At 34.7% G+C, this 23,066-nt stretch overlaps 1 protein-coding gene across 1 annotated transcript in view; it reads left to right on the plus strand.

Moving 5' to 3' along the window:
• IQCM (IQ motif containing M) overlaps positions 1–23,066 on the plus strand; it is a 96,079-nt gene that overhangs the window by 18,240 nt on the left and 54,773 nt on the right. Inside the window, exons 4-7 of the mRNA XM_042828386.1 lie at positions 4,762–4,853; positions 13,545–13,612; positions 19,135–19,324; positions 20,661–20,805. Coding sequence (XP_042684320.1) covers positions 4,762–4,853; positions 13,545–13,612; positions 19,135–19,324; positions 20,661–20,805 — 495 coding nt within the window. The remainder of the gene's footprint in view (positions 1–4,761; positions 4,854–13,544; positions 13,613–19,134; positions 19,325–20,660; positions 20,806–23,066) is intronic.

Genomic DNA, 23,066 nt, shown 5'->3' on the forward strand with positions numbered 1-23,066 from the left:
CAGACTAGGGGAAGAATTCATTGAGAGCTGCCCTGCAGAGAAGGTCTTAGAAGTTCTGTTCTATGAAAAGCTTGACACAAATCAACAGCATGTGTTTACAGGCTGGAAAACCAAATGCATCTTGGTCTGCATCGAAAGAGAGGTGGCCTGCAGGGAAAGGGAGGAGATTATCCCCTTTTATTCTGCCTATATGATGCCCCGCTAGAAATACTGCATCCAGACCTGCCCCCAGACGTGGGTCTTCAACGCAAGAAGGATGTGGAGCTGTTGGAGTGAGTTCAGAAGAGGGCCACAGAGATGGTCAGAGGGCTGGTGCCCTCACAGCGGGTGGTTTGGAACAAGATGATCTTTAAGATCCCTTCCAGGTTCTATGATTGTGCTTACACTTGCTAATACAGTAGACACCAAAGGTTTAATTACTGTAAATTGAATAGCTATTTCTATAAACTGAAGAATTGCATCTTACATTGGCCATTTGGCACTGGAATTATATTTCCAGCAGTAGCTGTGACATTAGGAAGAGCAACAATCCTGCTTTTGTTGAGGAAAAGAGGTTAGCTGTAAGAAAATTATTTTCATTCTTACAAGTGTTTTTGACAAACCAATCAGTAAAAAAGAAAGTTAAGGATCAGTATGAGTTTAAGTAATGAACTAATAATTTCAATAATCGCTAGACTACAAAAACGGAATTCTTGCATTTGAAAAACCTTAACAAGCTCTGAAGTAACTTAAATATACATGTCTGCAGGCGAAAATAAAGATGAATGCAATAGTGGTGTTGGTTAAATCTAATTTACATGGATAAATATAGAGTAAAAATGCAATAAGTCAAATGGGCTAACATAGGTTGAAAGTTGAAATGGTAAGTGAAAGAGGATGATAGAGCTTGAGAATAGAAATAATAATTTTTGGACTATGATAGCTCTAGTATGTATGTGTGAACACAGGTGGCTCTCAGTTTGTGAAGTGGCATTGTCCATGTCAAAATAGGTAAGAAAATGTACTCTCAAAATAGAATAAGACCAGAGGCTAAAAAGTCAGAATTCAATAATGTTGTGGCGTGTAAAAATGCAGTCTGAGTCCTGGACATTTTAGGAAATCCCATCAGGTTTTAATTGTTCTATTGATCTGCATGGAAGTTAAGTTCTTAGGTTGCTCAGAACCCCAGTAGACAATTGAGTATTTGTTTGCTTTTAAAGTTGATCTCAAAGAAACTGTCTCAAGGAAAAAAGCTAACTAGCATAAAATGTATTTTAAATATAGTAAAAATACAAAATACATAATATATAAAAATATGATTTTTTTTTTTTTGCTATGGAAAGTTATTTAAGATAAAAGTAATGGAATTTGCCATCTAGACAGGGAACAGAATCTCACATTTGTTGCATTGATGAACCACAACTTATTTATGCTAACCTGTCAGTGTAAAATGTATCAGAATAGATACAAACATCAGTATGAACTTCGTGCATTCTAGGGCTGCTTTGTATTTCCGGATTCTGGTCATCATATTTTCCTGTTCGCTCTGAAAGCACTTAGCATTTGACTTCATGGACAAAGCTGGAGTTCTTCAAATAAGTTCTACAGTGCTATGTTATTACACTAGCCCCATCCTTCATTTGAGTTATACATATACTAAGACAATGAACTTCTAATCGTGTCTGTCATACCTAACCACTTCTAATAATAAACTTCTAGTTTTATCATCTGGCTAATACTTGCTTATAAGCATCATAGATAAAAATCAGATGTGTTTTACAGGAGAGCAGCTAGCTGTGAGTTTTCATTAACTTCCTCCTCTTCTTTCCAACATTGATTTCTGAATTAAAAGAGGAACTGGGACTAGTGCTTTTGGGAGAAACTTTCTTTAAACTCTAGCTTTTCTCACCTGATTATTGGATCACACAGATACATATATCACAAGCTTCCTACAACAATATTTGACTTTTAAAGGGCCCATGGAAGTAAAAATCCTCCTGTCTGACCTTACTTGAAACTCTGTTTGGAAAGTGACTAGCAAAAAGTGCATGAGATCAAAATCGTCATGGTCTAATTCAGAAGTGTTACTTCGGAAAGTATAACGACCAGGAATTTGTGCATTTCTTTGTTGTTGTTGTTTTTTTTTTTTAATTATTATTATTTTTATTTTTAACGGAGTATTTACACACTGGACCCTGGAATTGCAAAAAGATATATACATACTTTTTTTCTCAAACCTTTTTTTTGTTTTGTTTGTTTGTTAATGCTGATACTTAGTAAATTTTCAGGCTCCAAGGTAATGGTTTTGTGGGTAACAGAAAATCACTTTTCTGAGCAATGTGAGTAAACTAGGTATGAGAGATCCCCATCACGTTCCAGCATTTACATTAGGATATTTCATGTGGTAACTACAGAATGTCTTTATTTTTCTTACCAAGCTATATCAGGCATTCTTCATCTATGTCTTCATTTAGTAGAGGAGGGATTGATTAAAAAAAAAACAGGAAATAAGCAATGCTCTGCAGTGTTTCCATGATGACAGAGATTTCTAGAAGTAGCTCAAATAACTGAACTTTGCAGTGGATTCCATTAGTTAGGCATTCATGAAGAGAGTCAGAAACTGTAAAATCCATCCCACTAAAAAAATGTGCTTCTTCAAATTTATAGAAGTTACAAAAGAAAGATCTGTATCTTTAAATCCTGTTTCCTATTGCAAATATGGGGTAAATATTGTTTAGCTGGATGTTTTCTAATGGTGAACTGTGCCTGCTCTATCAAATACAGAGCACCAAATTTGCTGGTTTTTTTGTTTGCAGTCTAACAGGTCACTCAAGTAATTTAGTGTTTAGTAAACTCACCTCTCCTGGGAGCAGCCAAGAGACCATTTCATTTCCCTGCAGGAATACTGGTTATGTTAGAAAGAATGGTGGATCTAGATGGCAGAAGTTGCAGGAAGTATCTGGAAGACCAGAAAAATGGATGAACGTGACCTGAGTCTTAACCATTTGTAGAACAGCTTTTTTAGTTTTCATTCCCTAGTGCTTTTGATCTTTTTTCCATCAATGAATACATAATGAAATTACAGAATTTTTGTTGGTTTTGGGTAGAGGTGTAAGCTCCTGTGTCAGTAAATGTAATCATTGTGACCTGTAGAATAAAAGAAAGCGTATTATTTTGTTAATGATGAATAAGAACAGTTCTGCAGTACTAGTCACAGCATTCCAAAAAACACGTGGCAGAAGAAAACGGTCCTTCTACAGTCCCCTGGACAAAATTCATTCGGAAATGGTTTCAGAAGAGATGATTATGCTACAGAAAGAGAATGGTTAAGCAGGTATGCATGTCTCAGGCATGCTAAGTAGTAATGAAAATGAAAAGAAATCGATCAAGAAATTCCGTCTTCATGTGCTCCCTTCAGTGGTGCGCTGCTGTGAAAACATGAAAAATAACTCATAGTAACACAGGATGGAGGCAGAAGAAAGCAAAAGGGATTTTTGAACAATTAAGTAAAAATCCATACTTTTCACAAAATTGTGATTACTTTTTGTGATTGTTTTTTTCAGGTAAATTATTGATACCAAAATGTAAACCAGCAAGAATAGCCAGAGTCTTTATTAATTATGACACTAAAAAGTGCAAGTTAAATTAAACTTCGTATTTGAAGAGTTCAGCCAGCGTAGAGAGGAGGAGACTGCAGATATCTCTGTACCTATTTACATGTAATATTTTCTTGTGATGAAAGTACACTGTTTTTTGGAGAATGAGGCCTGGACAAAAAAAATATTGATTCTTTTCAGTATGTCTGCTCTATTTTGATGTGAATAATAGGCCAAAATTGTGTGCTTAAGATTTTCATTTCACTAGCCAAATTTTATTTGGTTTTCCTGAAATTATTTAATCTACTGTGATATCTTTGATCTCCCTGATATCATAGTGCATTCACTGAAATCAAGATGTTTTTTTTTTATTTATTTTTGATAACTTGATAACTAAGTCATTTATTAAGTCATTTATTTTACAATGTAATTTGGCAACTCATGATTTTATGTAATGCATGTTTTCTTTTTCATTGAATGAAGTTGTCTTGGAGGAAGGAATTCAGCTTAGTTGAAGCTGATACGTATAGTTTTTCTTAGCAAAGTAATGCATGTGTACTTTACCATTAGGAATGTTTTAAAGAAATTACCATATTAGAGTAAGAACTACGTTGTGACTTGGCACAAGAATTCATGCGTTTCTCTGACTTTGGTGAAGTTGCAGTTAAATGAAATCAGGATGGCTCTTTGAAAAGCAGCTCTGTTCCCATTTTCAGCCTTAATCTGAAAGAAGCACACAAGTTAGATAATTTTCAGGAAACAAAAGAGGAGGAGGTTTTACAGTCAACATTGCAGCCAATAGCTTTAAGAGAAAAACAGGGAGCCATGCTAATTCTTTCCACGATAAGGTGAATGGAAGAATACAGAGCTTCTTTTATGCCTTTCCATGGAGGCTATCTATGTAAAATGAGACTTGCAGTTTTTCCTTTGAAAATAGTGAAAGGGCTGCGTTAAAAGCTATGCAATGAGATGCTGACTTGGAGATTTTTCTCATTGATCCACAAAATGAGCATGATAATATTTGAAATGTATTTTGGAAACTCTTGACTCATCACACAGGAGGTAAATGTCAATTCCAGTTTCGCAATTTGAAACTAGAAATTCAGTAACTTGAATGCAAATAAATAACATGATATAATTTAGATAAATGATACATTTTTCAAAGCCACATATATCTTCTCAACAGGTAAAGCATACTGGGACTGGAGAGGTGTGGTTGCACCGATTCCTGTGAAGGAAGATGATCAGATGAGCCAAAAACATGAGAGACTGAAGAAGGTATGTGAAGTGACTGAGTGTTGGTGAGAATAGATCAACTCTGTGTACATTACAGTTTAGAAATATTTTAATACTAAATTTCTCTTTCTACATGAGAATTTATAGTCTAGATGGTGTTATCAAAGCATGGTAACAAAACTCATAGTTGGAACAGTAGCCAAGTTTTTGGGCCAAAACATAATTAGCTTAGTAGGTACTTTTCAGTTATTTTGAGAACTATGCTCAACCAATTACCATGGACAAACTAGTTTTTCGCACATTTCCAAAATTTACATCATCATGGAATGGCTATCATTGTTTTGCAGATTTGATATTTACAATCCTCATCCAAATGTGTAAGCTTTTTCCCAATGGCTATTAAGGCCATTTATTTGACCCAACCTCATGAAATGTAGTGCGGTGACTGCATAGTTAAAATTACCATACCTGTATAGTAATTTTAACAAGTATTTCTTAAAAATATTTTAACATTTCAAAGACTGATTCTCAAATTTTTATAGTTACAAATGGTTATGTCCATGAATAAATAAATGTGTATTTCATTTTTTTTAATGTATGGTGATGTGCAGTCATTGTATGTTCTGAGTGACAAAAATTAAATGTTAAATGTACTGTAAGGTAGCGTGCAGCTGTTGTACTATAAATTCCATACTTCATTTTTTCTCTTTCACCTTAGAAGTCAATAGGTCATATAATCGTAGAATGGCTTGGGTTGTAAATGTATTTTAGGCTGCTGGAAAACCCTTGTGAGGTCTGAAAGGCTGCCAAGAAACAAGAATGGAAGGTTTCCTTTTTCTTTAAATGTTTCTTTTGTTCTAAGAAAGGAAATTGTATTTGTGAACAAAGAGAATATAGGAGATGAGAGGAGGTTTGATGATTTGAATTAAGTCAGGATTCTGGGTAGTGGCAGTTGAAATTCTATCACCTCTTGATCTGGGAGATGTTATTCCTAAAAGCATCATATAATTATAGCTGCTTTTAAATGATTCATCCTCAGATAAATGAGGTTGGATAATTGTTCTCTGTATTCGTTGGAAAGCACTGTGAAATAGGCTTTGTATGAACACAAACTTTTACTTCTTTACTGTAATTCAATCCTATTTGTAAACTGCCCTTAGACTCAGTTAATTCATGAAAAGAGAGTGACTTTGAACAGATACATTTTTATCTGATAAATCCAGGACTTTCCTGCTGAAGGCAACTGTAGCATTTAGATACACAAGATGTTACTTGTGTAACACTGTTTTTCATGTAGTTATTATTATTTCTTTCTTTAAACAGTACTTCCATGGGAAAGCAGCTCTAGCCTCCTTTGGTGCTTAGAAACCTTAATCAGCTTTCACCCTAAATTTAGGGATGGCTAGTTTGTACTGACTTTGTATCATGCCAACATTGTCATTTGGTGTTACAGTTCATCTCCCTTCTTGACTTGTCACGCCCACTCCTGCCTGAATCAATTGTGTCCCCTGTCAGACTTTATCTCTCTGGACTGAAAAAGGTCAAAATACTTCTTGTTTCCTCTCATCTGAGACACTCTTCCTTGCACTGATTATTCTAGCAGCCATTTCTCTGCACTTAATGCAGTCAGTGCATGAATGCTGAGTGACCGTACTGATGGACAACTTAACTCCGCACATGATAGCATGGGTTTCTAAGCATATTAAACATCTCATGTTTGTATTTTGGGGATTCCTCATTCTCTGTCTTAAACTGTGTTTTACAAGTGGGTTTTTGGAAGTTAGCTGCAAACTGGTCCTTCGTATTGTTGCTTCTGGTTTGAAAACTTCACTAGACAGTATGGTAGTCTAAAGATGTCTTAGATGATATTGATCCATAAAGACACAGAGTTTAGAAATTAGTTTGCAATATTGAATAGAATTATTGAATGTAATATGCTTTGGGAGGACTATTTTGGTAATATTTCATTGGATATTTTGCTAAGCGGCACTGAACAGTGAGAATGATACAAGATTCCAGGGACAGAAAGTGGCAGCATGTCTCTAGAGGTAATTCAATGAAAATACAGTATTCTGAAGTCTATTGTCAAAATTAATGGCATGCTTAAGGATATTTAGTCTCAGGTACAAGCTTATATTGATGGTGCCTAAAAGCTAAATGAAAGTTTGCCTGTTATATGTAGTTATCAACATTGTAGTACAGCCTTAAGAGGCTAACGAGAGTTTCAACAAATACAATGACTTAAAATTATGTTCAGGTCAGTTTAGCTATGCTGAAAACAATTGCATTAGGAGGAAACAAGGCTGACTACCATGTAGCACTTACTGAAAATATTCTTATTCCAATAAGAATGAGCCAACATTTCTTCTACAAGGAACAAATGACTGATAAACATAACCTGCCTTCAGGCAAACCCTGAAACTCTCCAGCTGGAGTGTTTTCCTTCAGAAATGAGTTTCAACGGTATTTTTGTCAAGAAGAATTTCTCAAGGCCTAAAATGTCTGCTGTGGGGAGAAAATGAGAAAAACAGAAATGCTTACTCACTCTTGAAGTCAAACTTGCAAAGGGTTTATTTGGGTAGGCTGAAGTTGAAAATCACTGTGCTGATTCATTCAGGGCATTCTGTTGTATGTGACTTTGTGACAACCTAGGTGAATCCTTAGCCACTGCACTAGATTCTTGATTTTGTTTTACAACTGAACAAAACTAAGCTACAAAATCTTGAAATGTTCTGATGTCATGAATGTGCCTGCAGTGGACTCATAATCCAAAGACATGATGGTACTCTTTCTCTGTGTAGATAACATAGCTAGGATGCCTCCTCCACAGAGGCATTGATGATAGGCCTTCACTGCCAATGCAGTTAGGTTGTTCTTATAGCTGATTTTGAAGAACATCCTTTCAATTATTTTTAACTTCAAGTCAGTTTTCTGTTTACAACAGCTGTACTCCAGGTAGGTGAGTTACAAAGTTTCCTTACATGCTTCATGGCGTTTATATGTGATGAAATCAACTATAGTACCTAATCTAGCGAAAAGAAAAGCTATTAAAATATGGACAAGAACTGAGGAAGAAAGACTAGAAAGCATGTCATGTGCAGACATATTTGTTACTCAACATTTCACAGGAATGAAGATGTTTCAGAATATTTGCGTGTCTGACTGTATTTTATTTAATGAGAAGAGGCAACATAGATTGCTATGTCGTATGAATCTGGGTAAAACAGTGACAGTGCTCAGAAAGTGCCTGAAGCTCTTCTTGTCTGTATACAAGCATTCATTGTTTCTTTAAAGTGGCTTTTATGTATTCTCTGATAAATAAAACCAGAAAGAGTAGTACATTAAACTTCAAGATATGCTTAATAAAATCTTTTTCAAAAAGGTCTTTGAGAAAGAAAGGGTTGTAGATAAGGTATTACCACACGAGAATCTGTTTTTCAGTTATTGATTTCTTTTCTTTGGGAAGGGGATATAATGGTGATGTTTTAAGTACTGAGATAGCTTGGTTTGCTTGTGATTTTCACTTTACTACAGTTTTACACTCAACCTAAAATAAGACACAGTTATTTAAATCTGAAGCTCTTTCAAAGCTAGCTGTGAATTAGCTTGAATTATGATTCAATGCTGATAGAGAGTTCTAGTGCTTATCATGCAGAGTGGTTCCATAGTTCAAATTCACCAGTTTAAACAGGATATCATAATAATCTGAATTGAACAAAATGTGAAACATCCTTTTCCACTCTATGATCTCTGATTTAAAATAGAGTGATCAGCTTCTATTCTTCTTACTGATGAATGATGCAAGGTTCCAGCATGCTACTGTAGGTGTTTTTTCTGGGCTACCTGGTAGGCTTGCCAGAAACTTTTTGTAGGTAGCCCAAAACATGATCTTTAATGCACTTTCTCTTCATTCTTAAGATTAACCTTCACCATACTGTCTGTTCAATAATTACAACCATTAAGTACTGTGATAGTTCTGTATCATGGCAAACAAAATCAATTCATTATTTCCTCATGTTACTTCACCTGTCTGTATTTCTCTATTGCCTCTTGATATTTTTTTAATGCAATTGGTAACTATCTGGGCTAATGATTACCCTATATCAGTGTTCATCATCATGGGGCCCTGAAACCAAGACTAAGGTCTTGAGTTTCTATGGCATGGTACCTAATACTGGCTATGATAAACAAGGTAGATCTTTTCTCTGGTTGCAACATAGTCACCTCTTCCAGTGCTTCATACAACTCCACAGCTCCTTTCAACATCTTCTTGGATGCTGCGATGTGATCTACATTTTCATTTCTAATGTTTTTTTTTTTTTTGTTTTGTTTTTGTTTTTTTGTTTTTTTTAAATTTATTATTATGATGGCACAGAAGACTTAAAAGGTTTTTCAGTCATCAGAACCACAAATTTTAGAATGCTGTATTTCAGCTTCTCCTCACTTAGAAAATACTAGAAATGTTACTGATGTTTAAATTTCTTTTCATACTTTTTTTCAGTTTAATGAAATGATTATGTCTATATCTAGCCTGTTCTACTAAAAAAAAGCTGTTACTATTCAGAAGTAGTTCATGTTCTCCATATAAAGGAGGAAGCAGACAAGCCAGAACTAGAGTCAAATAAGTTTTCTACTCCAGTTCTGGAGTCAGTTTCCATGCAGACGTTATTCTTAAATGAAAGTTACTTTTATTCCAGAATAATTATTCTTCTCACAAAACCACAACATCTCTGAGACAAAGCTGAGACTTCTAACACTTGGTAAGTTTATCTCTGAATTCCTGCTGTGCAGATGGCACAGTGGGCTGGGGAGCAGCAGGACCGGGAAGCAACAGAGAAGTTGGCAGGTTGGTGAAGAAGATAACAGGTGGCTTGTGAAGTGGAAGCAAGGTCTTTATTGCAGGCCACACTTGTCTCAGGCGGAATGAAACTTGGAATTCATAGGAGGGAGGCAGCCTCAGATGAAAGCATGCACAAGCTGCTGGGACGCTGTCTTAGTTTTAGCTGGGGTGGAATTCTTTTCTTTAGGGTGTCTGGTATGATTATTAAGTTTTGGTTTGTTAGGAGAAAAGTAATTGATATAAACAAACTGATGTTTATAGTTGATGCTAAACTGTGTTGTATAGAGTCTAGGCCATTCTCAGCAGAGGGCCAATGGACACTGGAGGGCACAGTATCAGGACATCTGACTTAAACTGGCCTGAGGTGTATTCCCTACCATACAACATTATGCAGAAGGAGTTCTGAAGGGAGTGGGAGTTCATCTTGCTCTGTTTACCCACTGGGGCTAGCTAGGCATCAGTCTGCAGGTGGTGAGCAATTGCTTGTGCATTCCTTGTTATGTACATTCATATAAATATATATATTCATAACAGTTATATCTTCATCTTAGTAAATATTTTTTATCTCAACACACAAGTTGTGTTTTGTTTTTTTAATTCTCTCCCCTCTCCCCCTGGGAGAGAGGGGAGTACAAGATAGTGTGGTGCTTAGTCTCTTGCTGGGTTAAACCACAACAGTCACGTATCGGAGACTTCAAAGTTAGTTTGGGAAGTAAAGAAAAGGAACTGTGAACTTTTGGATGGCCCCAGGAAGAAATGAGAAATCTAGAGTAATGGTTGCTTGAAAGATGTCTGCATGCTGTGTAGGTGGACCAGCACAAACAGAGGATTGTAGAAGAAAAACATGATTTGCAGTCTTCAAATGAAACAGGTTTTCCCTTTTTTTCTTTTTTTTCTTTTTTTCTTTCCTTCTCTCAGCAACCTTATCAGAATACAGATTGCTGCAATAGCCAATTAAATTCCTTCTGCAATTGGGAGATAGGAGGCTGAACTCAATTGGCAAGTGGCTCATCATAATGTGAAGCGAGAGCAGCTCCCTCTGATTCAAACACATGTTTCACTGCACTGGCTTGTATGGAAGATTCTGAGACGATAAAGCCATTTGATTCCTTTGTTGTAGCAGTGTATTAAATATCATGGCAAGTGCAGATTGCAAAGAAAACCTCTGTGTATATTTCTCATCTATTTCTCAGGGATTGATGATATGATTTTCCCTACAGTTAAAAGGGCATGTACTTCAAACTAAGTGGCAAACTTGCTTTAAGAAAGTAATGTAAGATAAATCATACTTTAAAAAGAATACTTCAAGTAAGGTGAAAAATAGTTTTCTCCCTGCTTCATTAGGTTTTATAGGTAGCAGACTGCAGATCAACGGTTATCTTTTAAACTGTCCATTTTTGAAATAAGCAATGTTTACATATGTTTGATACTTGATTTTTTTTTTATATCAAATGTATTTGGAGATCTGGTCCTGGCAAATCCTTATAATGTATTCAGTAGTGTGTTAATTTCCTTTGTCAGCATTACATACCAATAAGCACAGCTGGAGAACCCAAGAATAGCTCGGATGAGGTCTTGTAGCATTAGGTAAATCTCATCTTCATTAGTAAGACATATTTGAAGCAACTTAGAAAGTCATCAGGTATATATTTTACACTGAATTAAACATTTATACTCAGAAATGTGCAAAATCACTTTATTGTTGTACATTTGCCCAGAAACACATTTTTGGAGAATGGCTCTTGAGGTCTTACGCAGATAGTAAGTGTATCTCACTTCTATGTCCACTTTTTTTCTCCTATTTTCTCCTAAGCTGATATTAACACTCAGGCTGTATAAAGTTATCAATTCACATCTCAATTGCACAAGAAGTTTAGTTTCATCTTCCTATTAAATCATTGATGGAGGCTTTATTAGACACTGTCTTAATATTACACAACATGAAGTAAAAAGTAGGCTACCTGCCATCATACACTTCATATGCTGGGCAAGGTTTCCAAATGAATGAATAGTCTGATAAGATGATGGGTATTAACCACTCTAGATCTGGAAGGAATCATTTTAGAACTCAGATTCTTAGGTCAAAAACAGATGTGAAAACAAAAATATGGTAAAATAGTATGAAAACCAATTGAATTCGCCACAGCTGCTCAGTAATAACAGACGACTTCTTAAGTAAATGACCAAAGAACAACGTAACTATAAAAATCAGGAATAAGGCTATTCCTGGTAATGAGCATTCATTTTAATTCTCCCTGGAGATAACATTTAATTGATGGATGATGATCCAAAAAAATTAAAGGGTGTACAGAGCCAGGCCCTCTTTGTCCAATAGCATGTACTTTAAATGTAGTAACTTAGTTTAAAAACAAAAAAAAAAGTTTCTTTTTTTCTAGCATTTGGGTAACCTATACCTCAGTGGTTGAAATCTGCAATACAAGTCTGTGCATTGATTTCAAAACTTAAAACTGGCCGTCTTTGATTAAAAAATGGTAGTTGGTGTCTCCTATTGAGGCACCGTGTGTAGATTTGCTAAATATCATTCTTGAAAAAAGATATACTTAATGCATTGCCAGCATTAATTTAGCACATACTACTAAGGTTTTTTAAATGAAATCATATTTTGTTAGTTGCTTATCAGAACTTTCTGGTGACTGGAAAAATTAATGAAAATGTTTTGTGCAGGGAAGTACTCTAAAAGCGAACACCTGATTTGCTCTAAATTTGGCATCAACACAGTTCAGAATTTAGAATTGTTATGATTAAGTTTTCTCAAATTGACTCATCGCTAAATGGACTCTAAAATATAGTAGGGCTTTGTCCATTGGAAGAAAAACAGTTTAGGGGTGAACAGGAAACATGTTCATATCTGTGTGTCTTGAGACAGATGGCCCTGTGGAGAGAGGCTGCAGTCAGGAGGTAGTGAAAATTAATGACAGAAGCCAAGCAGATCAGGGCAGAAGAAGAATCAGAGAAAGTGTTATCCCATGAGCTGGGAGAATAGCATGACTGTGGACTGGTCTGAGATAACAGGAGTGGAGCAGTGTAGGGACTAAGATGGTAGATAATAGGCAAGGCTAGTATACAGTTACACGTGAGACTCTAGTTTCAGTAAACGAGACTAGGGACTGTGATATAGCCAACAGTGTGTGGGAAGGCAGCACGGAATCAATAGGACTTGTCTGTGAGTTGGATAGGTGAAAATCACCTGTCCTTCACTGACAGGGAAATTCCTGATATCATCTGTAGTACTAATAATCTAGCTAGAATATACTAAGAACATAAAAAAACATTCATGTAGCCGGCTTCTGATCAGGACATAGTTCTTACTATGTCCCTATTGCATGCATATCTTAATATTGCATGCCAATCAGAATGTCCTAAAAAGAAAAGGCATCTGAAAGGTAAAGTGTGAGATTGGCAGAGATCATTATTTTTTTTTATCAGCCTTTCCCCTGCTTTCAAGATTTTATTGCAGCTCAGTTACCTTGTAGTTAGATCTCATGATACTGAATCAATGGGTTGTAAAAACAGTGTATGATATTCATCATCAGTAAATACAGCCTGAAAATGTATATGAAAAAAGCCGTATTTCATACTAGAGAAGGGCAACTGAGATGGGTTATAGTTAGGTTATTCCATTATATGCTGGTTTTTTTTTTTTTTTTTACTTTTACCAGAGGACATATCCTTTCCAGGAGTTAGCCAGAGCAGAAATATAGCACAACAAATACTAATAAAACTCATCTACACAAGTGGTTCTATGAGGAAAAACATTTTGTATTTGTGTGTTTTCGTATTGATTAAATAAGGCAATGCTAGAATTAGAACCAAAAGTAGATAAACAGGGAGTACCTAATTGACTAGATCTTTTGTCTCTTCTGTCTTTCCAGATAGACTTCCGAACCAACAAAAAGAAATGTGCTGCATCGGGTGGTAAAATAGAAAAGAAAAAATGGAGGTGCTTTTTTTCCTATTAATCTTTTGTTAAAATGGCAGATGAAACTGACTTGTTTTCAATTGTATTTTCCAATGTTTTTTCTTATCGAAATTTGTATTTAAACTGACAAAAGAATTAGAAAGCATGAATGGGTCTTAGTCATGCATTCACAATATTTCCAATAGAATCTACAGATTTGCAATGTCATTAAGTTGCAAAACATCAGCATGACGATTCTGGGTCTGGTTCACATGGTCTGATGAACCAGATTTTTTTTTTTTTTTTTTTTTTTTAATATCACTGTGTCCTCGGAATACTGGGCAAATTCTGTTACCAAGCTATAAGATCAGCTTAATTAAGCTCACTAATGTTGAAAACTGTCTTCAGCTGAAAGTTAAAGCTGTTGTGTCTGTCATTACAGCTTCTCTTTATGCATCCATGTTGTTTTACTGTCATATTTTGTCTTCTGTGAACATCCTGAGTGAATAATTTGGGATATGTCTTTGAATTTAAGCAGTGTTTCATCGTCTTTCCTATTTATGTCTGCAAGAATTGTAATTAGTTGGTCATCAAAATTCTAGTCAGCCATACATTGATTATGTATATGCATATCTTCCGATTTTATTTGTGTAGTGATAATTTCTGGATTAGGAACATACTGACACTTGTGAGTAATCACTGGGCTCCCGTTCAGCGTTCCATCTGTATTCAGAAAAACACTTAAGCATATGCTTAATTTTTAACTTCAGCTCAGGTAAGCATACAATTGCCTACATTCCAATTCAGCATGGCATTTTAAGTATGTGCCTAACTTCAGGCATATCCTAAAATATGCACTAAAGCTAAAATCAAACACATCCTTAAGTATTTTCATGAATATGAATAGCTGTTGTATTAGATTTGATGAGATGAACTCTGGCCATGAAGTAACAGGAAATGCCTAGCCATAATTTCATTATGTTTCTACAGACGGGAAAAATAGAACAATATATCTGTGTGCTCAAATTTTTGATGCTGTGCTGTGCACAGTTAAATGTTTTTGTAAAATCTTTCTGACCATTAATGGAAACAGTACCAGGAGGAAATCAAGACTTCATTGTCAGTCTTTTGGTGGATTCAGAATGGTTAATAGCAACGTGTTTCATTCTTGAAAAACATTTCATATAATGTGTCTAAATGTGTTTGGAATTACAAGTGAGAATGAGAGGACAATTGGCTACACAAACTTAGAAAGGAAAAGAGTAAACTGCACACAAGCGGTAAGGATGTTAGAGTATAGCATGTTTCTTACAGTTTTGTTTTAGTTTTGATGCTGAAAGATTTTATTCACATCAGTAGCCTTTGTTTCAATCCTTTTTTGCTTTTTCTGCTTCAATATCTACAGTTCTGCAATATTTATGTGCGGAGCTCTTTGCATTTTTAATTTCAAATCATCTCCTATTGCAGTTCATGAAGTCTTTCAACAGTAGGCTGTTAATCCTCTGCCGATTAATATGATTTCAGCGATAATCCTTTCATTTGTTGAATTTTTAAGTCATATAATCATTAAGGAATGCACTTGACAGATTTTCCATTAGAGAAATACAATGAAGGTGGTATGCCTTTAATGTACGTCGATAGCACTTCATGTTGCTCGTTTATGAAATTAATTTTGCAGATGAAGCAAGTAAGTCTAGAATTAGTAACTGGTCTTTTCCCTTTGATATTACCTTTGAAATTCTTGGAGTAAGTTATTCAGGGAATTTCAGAGCAGCCAGTGTTACAATATCTGCTTGAAAACTCTTCACAACTCCGTTGTTACTTTTCTCCTGGAATAAGGGTCAGCTGGAGTTCTATCCTGATATTTTAAAACATCAAATTATGTGGAAAAAAAACAGGATATAGTTTAGTATGTGAAATTTGCCTTCAGTTAGGCCATAGGATGTAAATATTATACAGGAGTTATTCCAGATCCTTGCATGAGTCTTATTCATATAATTCAGAAAAATATGTGACTGAAATACTCTTCCGAAGGTGAGATGGAAGGCTTCAATTATCTAATAAAAATGGCAAGCACAACTCTCCTGTTATTAGAGATTTTTGTTTGCTGTTGATTGCCAGCTCACTCTATGTGAATGCAGTTTTCATGCAATTCTTTACTTCTTTTGTCTTGTCTTTGCTCTGATATTACCTGAATTCACCTATGTCTCATTTTTCTGCTCTTTTATTCGCATTGATGAAACAATAGGCAAGAAGAGAAGGTATAGGTATTCAGACAGTTAGCAGGTGTGGCCTATCATTAATTACTAGGCTGAAATTTCATGTTTGTGTACTGAGGACTCGGATACTTCAAGCAGAAGAGGGAGAAAGCAGACACCACAAACCTTTAGGAAAATCAGGTCCTGAACTTGGCAAATCTTTAGCTGATTTTGTCACATATTTGCAGCTTTAAAATGATTTGGCCTTTGCAACAGCCAAAATAAGTGTCCTTTAATCACTTCCAACCTATTAACAGATGGGCAAACAGCTTTTATAAGTGGGGCATAAAAAATACTCCAGTATCAGCCAAAACTAATTAGTAGCAATATCTGAACTGCAATTTATAAGTGATGGAAATATATATTAATGTAGAGAAACTGATGGCTTGATAAAAATTGCTCTTCAAACATCATGCCTGGTACTTGTTCTGGCCTAGAATGTTCTAAACACTCCTTAAATAAAAACACTTTTTTTTTTTCCACGTCTAGCTATTTTCTTCCAGTAAAGCAACAAATCTGGTGATAAAAAAGCTCATTTAGAAGTAGTGTAACTGATAGAAATTGTATTAAGCAAGTGGTAGTTTAGTACGTGTCTTTTGTTATACATAAAAGTGAAAGGACAGTGTAACTGGTATATAACATTAACTGAAGTTAATCTTTAAGAAAAGTACAAAGTACCAATACAAGACGTAATTTATACACCAGTGGCAGATTACATTAAATACATCTTTACGTTGCGCTATTAATCAGCATATGTAAATTGCATGAAATTAAATTGTGAGATGATAGAAAAATTGCCAAATGCATAATTCAGTAGAAAGATCCAGTCAATGCATTGCCATCAGTTCTGCAGAATGAATTTGATTTTACAAATACATTTGTAGTGCAGGCAGCTGCTGTACCTAAGTGAGAACTTGAATGTACGCTTGGAATTTCAAACAAGCACTTGTTCATATCTTCCATATTTTTTTTTGTTATTATGATTTTTAAAAGACCAAGCAGTTGCAGACTCAAAATTGTTCTGAAATGCATTTTCAAAAAAAGAGTTAATTTCATATTTGGTGGTGTTAGAAAGACTTTCTTTCCTTACATTGAGTGCTCTATCTTCCACAGATAACCTACTTCTCCTTACCAACTTCCATAGTGATTTGAGGGCTTTCTTAAAAAATCAAACTGTATCTAAAATACGAATCTGATGGCAGTGTCAAGAAAAGTTCTCAAATTTTTCTTCCTGTAAGTTAACAGAATGGGTTCTGCCCTCTCATGTAGATAATCATTTCTGATAACCTTTTTCTCAAAATTTGAAAACAAAACCAACCAAACAAAAAAATCCAAGCAAAAAAACCCCAAAATAGAAGTATTATGTGCATTCTTTATGTGCGTGTATCTAATAAATCAGGTACTTCCCTTCTTGTGCATCCAACATGATGTCCCTGGCCTTTGAAGGCAGTGGACTGATCTGTTCAGTAGAGTTGTCCTTCAATATCCTAATGTTTGACACAGTAAATAAGCATTACCTACAAACTGGCTGGAGTTGTCTAGAAATGGCCGTGGAAATGACTCCACTCATGGTATCCCCTGCGCAACTCAAGAAACTGCAATTTCTCAGAAACCTTGCAAGCAAATAGAAATGTTGCACTCTGTTATAATTTCTGGGAAATAATAATCAGTATTGTTGGTATAGAGCTCAGATGAGCTGATAGATGAATTTTTGGTTCACTCTGGGAAGATACGGTGGGTGTATCAGAATGTGAGCAGTGAGATTGTGGTCCCACATTGGGAAGTTATATGAAATACCTGGAAGTTTTTTTAACCAGTGGAGAGATCAAGATTTATGGGACAGATTTTTCTTCGTGGCACAAATTGAAATGATGAATAAGTGCAAATGATACTTTTTAATTATAAAAAGATGGTCTGATTAAAAGTCTTGCGGGCTTTTGGCTAGAAGGAGGAAGTGCTGCAGAAGACCAGAAAATACCTAGTTTGGAATTCATCATTTAACCTATTTCTGTAACAATAAAATGAAAATCCAGTTAAGGAAGTAAAATCGTAAGATTCTGAGTAGCACTCAGATCTCTGTATCTCAAGCATTTTTGTCTGATTAACACCTTGCTTAATTAAGGCCAGGCACCAAAAAACATTTTCCTGACAAATTATATTTCGAGCAGATTGGTTTAGTCTTGGCATAATCTAGGTATATTAAGTAAAACTGCAGCTGACTTTACAATATATGGTTACTTATGACCTTAACTATAAAAATGACTATTCCCTTATGAAAAAAAGAAATCTCTGAGTGTGTTAGATGAGAGAAAATACTCAGCTATATTTCAGTTTACATTTCTGCCAGTTACACAGCTTCAAATGCAAAATCTAGTGCTTTGATTAACCACTTTACGGAGTTAATTTCTTGTTTTTTTTTGTTGGTTTTTTTTTTTTTTTTGGTCTGTTTGTTTTTAATTAAGACAAAATTGACATATTTTTGGGTTTAAATATGATTTTTTTATTAATTTCTCTGTGACAGAAACGTATACAGGTGAGGTCATTGAGTATCTCCTTGGGTCTGGTGTTTTTGCTATCTTATTTTGAAAGGAAAAACTCCAATACAGCCTTTCTTTGTATGTACTTACAAAAAGGATTGACTTCAGTACATTTCTATGTACTTGTAAAATGTTTTTTTTTTTTTTTTTTTTTTTTTTTTTTTTTTTTTTTTTTTTTTTGAAATTTAATGGAAAATTTCCTGACTAATTTCCCTACACATTAATAAAAGCTATGAAAGTTTGCATTTAGATAGAAGGGATACTTAAGGGTGTCAGAGGGTCTATCTACTGGAGGTATTATATCCTTTGTAAGAAATATATATATATATGTATATAAAAATTTATTTTTTTAGCCTGACTCAAAGTCATTACTTCAGAAAAGTGGTTTTTACATTAGATACGTTTTTTGCGTACTCCTGGGATGGATGGAAAAAGCTGTGTAATTGAATAGGAATTGAAAATATTAAAAATGTTTAAAGTAGTAGCTTAATCCTTATCGTTTACAAAAACAAGAGAATTCAGCTCATCTATGCATCTGTAACAAAATATTTGTCAAATAGATTCGGATGGTTATTCTGTAATTGTAAATGGTAAATTACCATCAATTTCACTTCAGTCTTTTCAATATATTCATGTAAGTGAAAGGTTTGTATGTGATTTTGTAATTATTTTAAGTACAACCTGAAATTTGTGTACTAGAATTTTGATTCGTATTTCAAACATTTTTCTACCAAACTGAAAAACAAATTTTCTGTACTTCAATTTCTAGTGATAAATGCCTTTCCCTTCAAACACAGAAGAAGCTGAAGAAGAACGTAACTCACCCAGAAATCTTTGAAGCTGTTTGTGATAGTAAAAAGCATCCTAGGAATAGAGAAGAACTTAAAGCAGTCATTTGCATTCAAAGATATGTGAGAGGGTGGCTCGTACGTAGGGCGTACATGAGAGTAAAGATTAAGGTAATGTTTTGATTGTTTAATCCATGTACTGCTTAAATTCTAGTTGTGTAAGAATTATTACTATTTGGCAATGAAAAAAACCTGTGCTCAGCTAGCCATTTGTCTGCCATTGCTCTTCTGCACCTTCAAGGTCAGAGGTAATTCACTGATAGTGAGTTCTCTGCTGGAACCTGTTTCTATCACTTGATTGTAAGAATTCTCTCCATTATTTTTGGAAGAGAATAGCCTGTGTGACCTATGATTCTTTTGCCTTTAAATACTGTTGTTATATATGTGTATTGTATTGTTAATTAAAGGACTTGGAGTTTTTGAGGTAAACAAGATATGGATAGCAGACTGTTATTGCACTCTTCTTCCTCTGTTTTATGCTAAACTACTGAACAAAATCATGGATTCTACAGTGTAGTTACTGTTCTTGTTTTTCAGCAAGTATTGCTAAATGAAATGTCATTTCCTGAGAAATGATATAACACCAATGCCACCATACACGCTTCTGATTTCAATCTCAGAGTTCATATCAAGTTAGAGGAGCTTATGCGTATTGCAGGTTGGATGCTTGTGGAGGCTGAACAACTTCAGTTAAGATATCATTTTTCTAGTGATATCTAAGCCTCTTGTCTCAGAAGCATGCCATAAGAAAATATGTATCTCATTGAAGTAAGTGGGTCAAGTAGGAACTGAGTCATTCATTAAACTATTTTATTAGTTTTCCAGAATCCTAAAATAGATTGTAAAAATCAGGTCATATTATTTGGTAATCATCAACCTTTAAAAATGTTCCTTCACCTTATATACAAGAGGAGCAGCAGTTTTTGCTGCTGATAAAATTAAGAATGAGGTAAAACTACATGTCTTAATATCTACTTCTGGGCTGCAGGAGGACAAATATGTATTTTTCCTCCGATGACATACTTTAAATCAAAAACCAAATGTTGAACATAAAGTTTCTCACCTTGTTCACTGTTCCACTTTTCCTCTGCTGAGATACAGAGCCTTGTTCCAGACTTTGCAGATAGTATTTCCTATTTTACACAGTTCCTGACCTACTTATATAATTTGGAATAAAATGTGTTAATCCAAAAAAAGTTTTATCCAATAGTTTTACCTAGTCAGCTCTGGAATGGACTATTTTGCATTAGTTCTGTGGAGTAAATGTTTTCACAAATCTGTCCAAGTGTTTACAGCAGTGGAATTTATTCTTGTTTTCTTTAAGATTTTTCCTTTGTGCTGCACACCTCTCCACTCCATCTCATCTGTTTTTTTTTTTTTTTTTTTTTTTTTTTTTTGGTCACTTTTAGTAATGAGTAATGAAAGTGAAAAATATCTTTAATTACAGTCAGCAAGTTATGGGTCATCCTTACTAGCAGCTGTAAAGTGCTACCGTAACATGATGGCACGCATTAAAAGTCGAGCTGGTGTTTTGGATCTGTCTACACCACTTCATTATTTTGAATTAGAGGAGTGGATGGACAAGAAAAAATGTAAGTAATTGCATTTAACACAAAATTACCTTAATTTTAATTCCAGTAGTCTGGCACTTGTTAAGTAATATTCCATGTTCACAACACAATCATTTTTAAATGGTTTTTGGTTCAAGGCAGATTTCATTTCCCCTTACAGACAGCTGCATTTCTAAAACATCATTCCAGAACTTCAGAACTGTAGGATTTAATTTGAATAAAGAGACTGTTCCAGTCATTTGGTAAATAAATTAATAATGAAGTATCATTATTGTGTCAACGTGATGTGGTCTCAGACCCTAATTAACTGTTAAGTGATGGGCACTGTGTAATGTTGCGAAGCAAGATGTCTAGTGACTTCAAAAGAAGGTACCTTTGTAGATTTTTTGAGCAATCTATGTATTGAAAATTTTATTCATGGAACTAATTTTACACTTGATATGTTTATCCTATTTGATGACTGTCCTGTACAGTCAAGCAAATGTAATAGTGAGGGCACATGTTATAGTTCATCTGCATGTTACAAAACTCATAGACACAACAGGTAAACTGCAATGACTGAGAGGAGCATAGATGTCAATAGCTTGAAGGCTGCTTTTCTTGATGGTTCTCATGATAAGTAAGCAAAAAACATTAAAATACAAGGAAATAGTTGACTAATATCAAAGCTGCCTGTCTCTTAACTCCAGATGCTCTGCTCACTGACTTTTGCATAGTTTTGAATATATTTGTGTCATTCTTATTACCCAGATGATATGGGAAGATATTAAGGAAAAGAAAAAGCAGTTCAGACTGCAAAAATATAATCTAAATTTCCTTTTTATGTAATCTATTGTCTTTCAAATTCCTCTTCCAGTGGAAGACGTGGCTGCAAGATGAGGTGAAAGCATACAATAAATAGCTTTCCTGATAGGAAAAACTAAGAAAACAAAAATTGAAGTTTTCAACTATGCAACAAAACAATAGCACTCTACATTGGACTTAGATGTGCTGCTTTATTTTTTCTACTCTAAATAAGCATTTCAGAGAAATAAAAATATAGTACCAACTAAAAGTTGATTCTGATTGATTCTTACACCATTTGAACATGAAATGTATTATTTGTTTAAATTATGATTCCAATTTTCATTCAGTCCTTTGACTCTACGTACGTAAAGTTTTATACCTTTGGAAAAAGTAGCTTCTGGATGTTGATGACATAGTCTCAGTGTTTACTTCAAAATTCCTTAATCAGGTCTTGTATTCCTATCACCACATATGAAATGTATGTGTATATACTTTAAATACTATATGCAGAAATGAGTTTTTTCCCTAATATGCTATGAAAAAAAAAACAAACAGTAAAACTAATTAACTCCTAGAACGTAGTCTAAATCCTCCTGAAAAAGTGTATTTGTTTATCCAGGCTGAGTAGTTCATAACACACTGGGTGATGTTGGCTAGCTGAAAAATTTGTACTGCTCTTCGTATTTTGATGACATGCTTTTCAGTTGTTGTCACTAGTGCTTTAACAGGAAGTCTTAACGTTATACCTTCAAAGCATCTTTGTAGATATGACAGGATATTGCAGCTCAGTATATTGTCTTTTGTTGTTGTTTTTTTGTTACGGTCTTCAAAAATTAGAGTGCAAAGTCTGACTTAAAAGGCAGATGCTGTTTTTCTGGAATACTAAATTGACATTAATTTGCTCTTCTTTGGTGAAGACAGAAACAGACATTACAGATGCTCACACATAGTGTAGAATGTAATTTGATCTATTTCTGTTAACCCTTACAGGAAAATTATTGGTTTATTAGTAGATAGTAAGTTTAGCTAGACAGATAACCTCTGTCTCTCAGAGATGAAGATTTTTGGCAGCAGTTCTGAAAAAAATGTGCGGGGTAGGTAGATCAGCTGTGGACCTCAAAGTCTAGATGACTAAGGGTTTCCATTTTTAATTCATACTTTATCCTCCCTGAGCAGTGCAAACTAACCACGCAGTGCCTATTTCTCTGAGTTAGTGTATTTGACTAAGCTATATTTTTAAATATATTGAATTTGTCAAAAAAATAATTGAATGTACATGTCTCTGTTTTTTTCTAATTGTGCATCTACAGGCATCTCCATTATGACATTACTAGAGGCAATGTCTTACACTGGGAGTTTTTTCACCTGCATTTTATTTTAGGGGCAACAGTTTAATATACTATTTTAGAGCTTGTTTGCCAAGTAAAAAAAGAGTATGAACCGCTGTAGTTATCCACTTTCCTCAGCCTCCTTTCTACGAGCCTTGTCTTGCAGGG

The sequence above is a fragment of the Centrocercus urophasianus genome, unplaced genomic scaffold (assembly GCF_019232065.1).
Source record: "Centrocercus urophasianus isolate 14NV4802_14NV808 unplaced genomic scaffold, USGS_Curo_1.0 seq_3, whole genome shotgun sequence".
NCBI lineage: Eukaryota > Metazoa > Chordata > Aves > Galliformes > Phasianidae > Centrocercus > Centrocercus urophasianus.